The 8,025-nt window shown below is 47.3% G+C and overlaps 1 protein-coding gene across 1 annotated transcript; it reads right to left on the bottom strand.

The window, feature by feature from the left end:
• Positions 1 to 233: 233 nt before the first annotated feature.
• On the bottom strand, positions 234 to 5,011 carry LOC123093438 (FT-interacting protein 7-like). Its single transcript, XM_044515413.1, has 2 exons — positions 4,853 to 5,011; positions 234 to 3,210 (listed from the first exon to the last, which is right to left on the bottom strand). The coding sequence occupies exon 2, from the start codon at positions 3,179 to 3,181 to the stop codon at positions 470 to 472; it is 2,712 nt and encodes a 903-aa protein (XP_044371348.1). The 5' UTR covers positions 3,182 to 3,210; positions 4,853 to 5,011; the 3' UTR covers positions 234 to 469.
• Positions 5,012 to 8,025: the final 3,014 nt, after the last annotated feature.

An 8,025-nucleotide genomic window follows, 5' to 3' on the forward strand; every position in this document is an offset into this window, starting at 1 on the left:
GGCATGGTTATATTTTCACAAAGGAAATATGTTGGTCATATTTTGAATGATAGGTGACCAAATATCTTCCAAAGAAATAGAACTCGAGATTTAAAACACTGCTATGTAAAGAACAAATCAAAGAACCTGAGAGGACGTTCTGATACATCTAGGCTTCGATCCATAAGGCGAGTAAACTAAATGTTAGGATGTGTAATTTGCGGGAGACTGGCATGATGAAAAACAAAAGGTCATCGGTTGTCCGGTGAAACAGAATAAATTGGGCATCGTCTGTTGCCGAGAAAACATAATAAAAGGTACATTGTTTTGTCTGTCAATTGGAGAACAGAATAAATTACACAAATGATAGTTTTTGGTGTTCATCAAAATGGAATAAATCATACATTACCTGCCTTCAATAAAATCATTCATATCAATAGAAGCTCCAGTAAGTGTCACCCAGAGTAAGGATGAAGGCTTGAACTTGCATTTACAACAACATGTGTGTCTTCTGCGGCAATCGCCAGTAGATGTTTGCAAGAATTGACGGCATCCACGTCTGCCGTCGCAGCTTGGGGTGCCTCATCGTGTATAGCCCAGTAAGCAGGACGAGAATTTTCCATGGTATAAAATATAGAACAAGAGCTGCCGAAAGAGTAAAGATCCCAAATATTGCCGTTGCTGGAGTATCCCTCCAGCTGGCCAATGCTTGGATTCTCTCCAGATGGGAGGCAAAATCTCCCAGGACTGTCTGTATTCTGGCGGCAACATGCCTTAGCCTATCATATCTCATCATTACTACTCTAGGATTCTGTGAAGTTGGAAACGTATCAAATTCCTCATCAAGCTCATCTGGATGTGCTTCATTTGTTAGAGAGAGCCAGGTAACAGCTGGATGAGAATGGCGGCACCGGTAGTTCCACGCTGTAACAGAGAGGACACATAGGAACACCCCTGGGAGTATGAACTCAGGATATGAAACAAGCATGAGCAACATGGCATGGGCCAGCAAAGTGGTCGTAGGATTATTCCATAAACATATGCCACCAAGCCATTCGTAAAATGCATGGTAGTAAGAGAGGACACTCACGATCCTATAGAAGTTTGCGTTGCTCTTCCGCATGCTCCATGAGGTGCTGCGAATGTCACACATGTCCTCCACAACTTCCTTCCAAAGAGGGGGATCCATCTGGCTGAATCGAGCAGACAATATCCTGACAGCATGAAGCCGCAAATTATCTTGCACAATCTCTGAAAGTTTTTCCTTGTAGTGCATCTCGGGTAGAATGGGGGAAGAGTACATGCGCAGCACTTTCGCTACTGAATCTGCTGAAAAAATTACTGATAGGCGCAGTTCCCCCAGTAGCTTGACCCCCGTAGGATGCAAACGGAGTATAGGGTATGTTCCAACTTTTGCTTTACCCGGTTGTAGATAGGAGAGCCGTATTCTTACTTTCCCTATAGCGCCTTCCATTCTTTTCTCTAAGCTATACCCCTCGAGCTGGGCATTATCAAAAACACCGATGGTCAGGACGGTTGATGTGTCATAGACTTCCCATGAGTACTGCTCATTGAATACAGGATTGCAGCTATTTTTTACCGTACGAGTTCGTACCCACTTCTTTCCATATTTCGCCACGCAATATGGGTGTAGCTTTAGTTCTCCATCCATTCTTTTCCTGGGATAGAGTCCGGTTGCTCCAAGGATTCCAATATGAAGCAAACCAACAGTAGGACGATCCACAATTTGACTAGCTGCTGGCCTGACTTCGTCAGCATTGTCTGTAGAATCATATTGAACGGTGTATCCACCCTCCAGGCAGGTCGCGAGATGAATACGGCACGACGACACGGTCAATTCAGCATCCTTACCACACGAAACAGCTTGTGCTCCTACTGGCATTTTAAGCTGTAACCACTGAGTCCTGACATCACGACCATCGACTCTCTTCTGAACTGTTTGCAAGGGTATGAAGGCTTCACCGATAACCCTCTGCATGTCTGGAGGCCCAAGATGTGCTTGAACGGAAATTTGGAGGTGCTCCTCAAAGGGCTCCGCTGCGACGAACATAAATTCTTGATCCCAGGAATGATTTCCTAGCGGTTTCTTCACTATCGTAGTCTGGTGAAGCTGGCCACCAAGCACCGTTGTGACATTCATCTCCACAGTGTTATCCTCATTGGCTACTGTTTCACACTGGAACTCAAATATGTGGACCCGGAGGTACCACAAGTGTGGTAAATGGTACTCGGTGGGCCCCATGCAAGAATCCGACTTCCAAGCCTCATGAAATTTCTCATCCGCCTGTGATCCCTTCCAAACTGCAAGCATCAACTCGACTTCAGTCCTACCTTGGCTTGTTTCATCAACAAGAGGGTGCCACTTTGGTTCATAAGAAGATGCAGGAATGTTGCATATGTCGAAGGACACCATCCCTACAGAGTCATCCCTGGTCCCGTCCACATTTTTGACGATAACTACCAGCTGGTTACAGTCCATGTCGAGCTCTGAGAAAGCAAAGGTTGCATTCCACTCTGTTTTCTGCTCCATGTCCACGTACTCGGTAGTGCCACCATAATTGCCAACCTTTACTTGAACATAGCGATCAAGTCTTCCTCTGATGTTCTCATATGGCAAGTTTTGAGCCTTCACCACATGCACAAAAATATAGGGCATGCTCTCAACAATCATCCCATGATCAAAGATTGGTTTGAACTTCTTCACTACGGCATCCACGTGCTCGGTGGACTCTTTTTTAACTTCTGATATCGAAGGAACAAGCCTTGAGAGAGGATCGATAGTTCTAATGGGAGATTCTGTCTGAAGTGACACTTTAAGCCGCAATGTGCCGTTTGATCGTGGGAATATCCCACCCCTCAAAGGATAGTCCTCGGGAGTTCCATGTCCACAATGGTATTTGATCAAACTAGAACCAGAAAGCCGTACCCTGCCTACGAATGACTTGCGGTTAGCAATGACACTGTAGACATACGCTTCAAGAGTACTATAATCAACTTTATAACTTTCCACTGGAGAGAAGCGGAATGTCTTATTCCATACAGCCACAGTACGGCAATCTCCGTTCTTGACCGAGGTGGTGTGTTTTTGCCCAGCAAAGCGAAGCTCAACACAGGACTCAGGAGGACTGCCTGAAAGGCCATTAGCACTTGCAACATCCACAACCACTGTATAGCTGGTCATATTTCCTTGGAAGAAAAACTGGTAAAGGCCTGCATCACAAGATGAAAGACATTTGGGACATCAAGAACTGGATCAGCTGAACTGCAGTAGGCAGTAAGACTTGAAACAAACTGAGTACAATTTTTTGAGAAAATGTATTTGCGGCACACAAACTTCATAAATCATGTGTGTGCAGCTATTTGGCTTCCTTATTCCTTATTTTAACAAAAGATGATTTAGTTACGATTGGAAATTAAATTTATTGTATCTTCATCCATAGATTCTTTACTCATATTTTCAAAATTGGAATACTTAATCCAATGAAAAATTATGCTTCACGACTCTGTACTCATAATCCAATTTTTGTTTTGGATGCAATTTAAATTAGTCTTTGGATACAGATCGCCAGAATGTATATTCTACCTCAATATGCTATTGAGACGAAAAGGATTTAATCCTTTATAAGAACTAAAGTTTTCATCGGAATATAAAAATGAAAAACTTAAGGATGCCTTAAGTATATCATTTCGAATTCCTAACTCATGTTACTGTGAGTACTGAATCGGGAGGAACCGACTGGGGAAGCAAAGTCCTCTACCGAAAGTAAAGAATATCCCGGGCATGTACTAGTAATATTTTGTGTATTCAACTACATTTCTACTGCCAAATATATTCTGTGTATGCAAACTGAGTAAAAAAGTTGTGTATTCTTTTTTCGAATGTTGGCAGGAAAGCTTACAAGTAACACCCCAAGGAGGAATGCACCGCATAAGCCAAATGCCAAAAAAGAAGGAGAGAAAAAGGGCTGCTTGGTTTATCCAGGAAAACCAGCCGAAATCCTAAGCAGCGCCTCGCAATACTAGGCCTAAAGCACACAATAATTTGTGTACTCTACTGCATTTCTACTGCCAAGTATATTCTGTGTATGCTAACTGAGTAGTTGAGCAATGGAATACACATTCCTTTTTGTGGAATCCACGGAGAAGTTACTCATGTCCTAGATATGAAAAGGAGGGATGCCGGGACGAAAAGACCACGTTCAAGCCACCACCACCGCCGGCAGGGCGGACAAGATGACACAACCCACACCGGCGGGGCACACGGGCGAGATCCAGAGGCGAGCGAGCACCGCACCCACGCGCAGAGAGGGGTGCAGGCATACCCACAAAACGACGTCGGCCCCCGTGCGACGACTACGCATCGAGGGCCGGCGAAGTTGGATCTTGCGCCGCCGGCGCGCGCGGATCCGAGTGGTGATAGGGATGAAGCCATCGCAATGGCCCATGGGTGACTGCAACTGGAGCGGAAAAAAAGAAGGTGGCTGTGGTGCTTGGACGGCAGGTGGAGGAGGCACCCGCCGGCGAGGCCCCAATTTGGTCCGGCGACGCAGAAGGGGACAGGGCAAAGCGTTCGTGGGAGGGGCGCTCCAACCAGTAGTCGAATACAATATTTTGCGGAAGACTCGATATTTGTCAGACAAAAAAGAGCCTCCCTTTTCTGCTCCTTCAACCCGTTTTTATGTGTTCAGGAGCTACGAATCAAAACAGATTACGAGCTGATGCAGAATCAAAGCTATACCACCTTTGTGAACTTGGGCATGATTAGCGAATATCCGAACGGTTCGTTTTTAACAATCGGCATCGCTGCAAATTAAACGAAAAGCAAAACAAACAGGGGTGATGGCAGTGGTACCTTGCAAGTTCTTAGAGGAGCTAGCTAGCTTTAGATGATTTCATTCAAGAAGTCTGCCCAGGCCTTGAGATCGAGAGAGAGAGAGAGGGGGGGTACCGAGCCGCATGGATATGGAAGCAATGCGGCTAGTCCAACCAAATTCATGCTACTTTTACAAAATCTATAATACTTTGATATGTTTTTTATTAACTGTTGGGGGGCTCCCCACCTAATAATGTAAGCATAATTTTAAACCGTTGCATGGTCGGGTCTTGACCACCTTTTCAGGAGGTATTTTTTTCTGAGGGAATATGATTTTATATATACTAGCACTAAGAGCATTTACATCCGCGCGTCCTAAACACGTCTCAAACGCCCCGGCGGATGGCCCATTCAGTGATCGTTAAAAAACACGCCCAAGACGGGTGCCTCAAACGGGTCTGAACGCCCTAGACTGACCGGCACCCCTCATATCCAATCCAATTTTAGAGTGGATATGCAGTGACCCGGACACGTCTGTCACATCGGATTAACAGCTCAACCACACCATAAATTGCACCAAATTCATCAGAACCACCGCCGTTCGCTTGCTTTCCTCCACAAATTCCCGCGTCGGAGCCATCGCCGTCAGCCACTCTTGCTCCCCCATCCTCGCCACCGGCGCCCATCTGCCATCCTGTATGGCGTCTAGCCCGTCCCACCGCTGCCATGGAGGTTGTGTTCCCGTCGTCCGTGGGTCTCATGTCCTTGGCTCCATCCCGCAAGCCGGAGAATGTCGCCCGGAGGGATCAGAGACGAAGGCAGCGGGAGAGGGTAGCGGCGTCGCAGGGAACCGATGTCGACCTCGATGAGTAGCAGCCCCCACCCCCGCAGCGCCCCGTCCCCTGAACCCCGTCCATCGAGACGCCGAAAAGGGTCGTGGTGTCAGACTCGGCTGGGACAGAGGAGACGGAAGGATGGAGGCACATTCCGAAGAGTTTCCCGGCAATGCAGAGGGTTCTGGGGACGTCTGTGGCTCGCAGACGCCCATTCGATCGGGAGCAGGCCCGGGCACCAGCAGGCGCTCTACAAGGCCACACGCAGCGCCAACGCAACGGTGGCGGACTTGGAGGCGGCAAGTATATATTTAATAGGTCAACCTATTAAATATATTTAAAAAAATAGCAAAACAAGTTAAGCATGGCATTGATGCAAAATGCACTCAAACATCAAGCAAGCATACCAAAACAAGGATGCAACATGATAATATGAAACTACATGCAATTCTAAGCAAGTTTGATATAGAGCACACTCAAAACGGAGCAACGGTTCAACACACACACATGAAACAAGTTTAAAGGACAAGCTGTCCAAAACAGCAACTAGGCATCTAGCAAGCATCAAAACAACATGCTACAGTACAACAATATGAAAACAAAAGGCATGGACATGATGTACAGGTAATGCATGACAAAACATGAACACTGAGCTATCTCCAGAAATCACTAGAACATGCTCCAAAACACATGGCAAGATTGCATATAGTAACAGTTTGAGACTTTGCAGAAATAACATCAGGTTGCAATGTTTAGAGATATCAAACAACATGTTACAGGAACTTATCGTGGCAAACAAAGGCATGGCATGAACCTACTAAATTCATAGAACAAAAATCCTTTACTGACCCTGAGCCAAAAAGGATCAGAAGATATGATGGCACCCATGTAAACATGGCAAATGATATGACAGATTCAAACATGGCAGGAACAACAATAAGTAGGCATGTTGGTGAGCTTGTACCACTCACCACAGAGCAATACATGGCATGACAAGGTAACCAACAGTAAGAATACATGTTTATGAAGCTATAAATGGCAAGAACAAGTTCATAGGATGCAAGGATCACTAGCAAAGCTCGTGGCAAAACTGGACTTAATGTTAACAGGCTGACAGCAATATTATATAGCAACTTTGGAGCAAGATATGAACAATCTACAGCAACCTATAAATGCAACCAGGGGCATGGATGGATATAGCATGACATGTAGAACAAAACATCCTTAGTGAACATCTCCAGATTATGCATAGAATGACTTGTAGCAGCAGGTTTACATAGCATCACGAAATAACAGATTAAGCCTAGCAAAACAGTAACAGCAAGTACCCTACTTAACAAGCTTGATGCACTCACTACAAGCCTCACAAAAATACATGGATTGCACCTCTGTAAAGATGGCATGATTTAGTTCAAAACACATGTAGAGCTCATGCTCATAGGATGCACACACAAAATGCAACAAAAATGACAAATCATCAAGTTCTGTTAACAGACAGCAGTCAACATCATATAGCACTCTTGCAACGATGATTATGGCATCAAGATAACCTCAAACAAACATGGCACAATAGAACAAAATGCATAGCATCTCATATCGAACATTTTGACATATCATGCATGCAAAACGGAGCAGTATGCTAGGAGATATGGCATGTTGAACATGGTCACATGAGATAGAATTTCGGGGACTTGGTCAAAATTTCAGAAAAAAACAAAGGGCATCATATAGTTAGACTACGCGCAGGCGGGGTTTATGCAAACTGGAGCTCACCTAGGGCCCTTGGGCCTGTTGGTGTTGGGCTGGGCCTTGGAGGGGAGGCCGGCTGGGCCGGTCGCTGGCCACGGCTGGGCCTGGGCTTGCGGGGCCAACGCATGAGAATGAGGTACCGGCGTCGTTCTCCTCGTGCCTGAGGCGCACGAGCAAGATGCAGGGGGTGGCTGCGCCCGAAGTCAACGGTGGGGCAGCAGCATCTCTGGCAGGTGAGGGCAACGGGAAGGACCGAAGAGGACGGATCCGGGCGGATCTAGCCCCGGGAAACCCATTCTCGGCGGCGGATCAGAGCGCGGGCGGAGCTCCATGGAGGCCATGGCGCGCTGCAGCACAGGGAGAGAGAGGTTAGAGGAGGAAGGAGATGAGGGGAAGGGAGAGTGGGGCGGCGCTGGCCTGGGTCGAGGCGGCGGCATGGGATCCGGCGGGCGCGGGCGTGCACCGGCGACGAGGAGGCGGCGAGGGATCCGGCGACCGGTGGCGGAGGCGCTAGGCGCGGGCGGCTGGGAGCCGCGCGGGATCTGCTCCGGATCGGGCGGCGGGGCGGAGAGAGCGGGAGCCGGGCCCAGATCGGTCTGCGGCGGGCCTCATGCGGGCCTGGCGGGCCGC

This window comes from Triticum aestivum, chromosome 4B (genome assembly GCF_018294505.1).
Source record: "Triticum aestivum cultivar Chinese Spring chromosome 4B, IWGSC CS RefSeq v2.1, whole genome shotgun sequence".
In the NCBI taxonomy this organism is placed as follows: Eukaryota; Viridiplantae; Streptophyta; class Magnoliopsida; order Poales; family Poaceae; genus Triticum; species Triticum aestivum.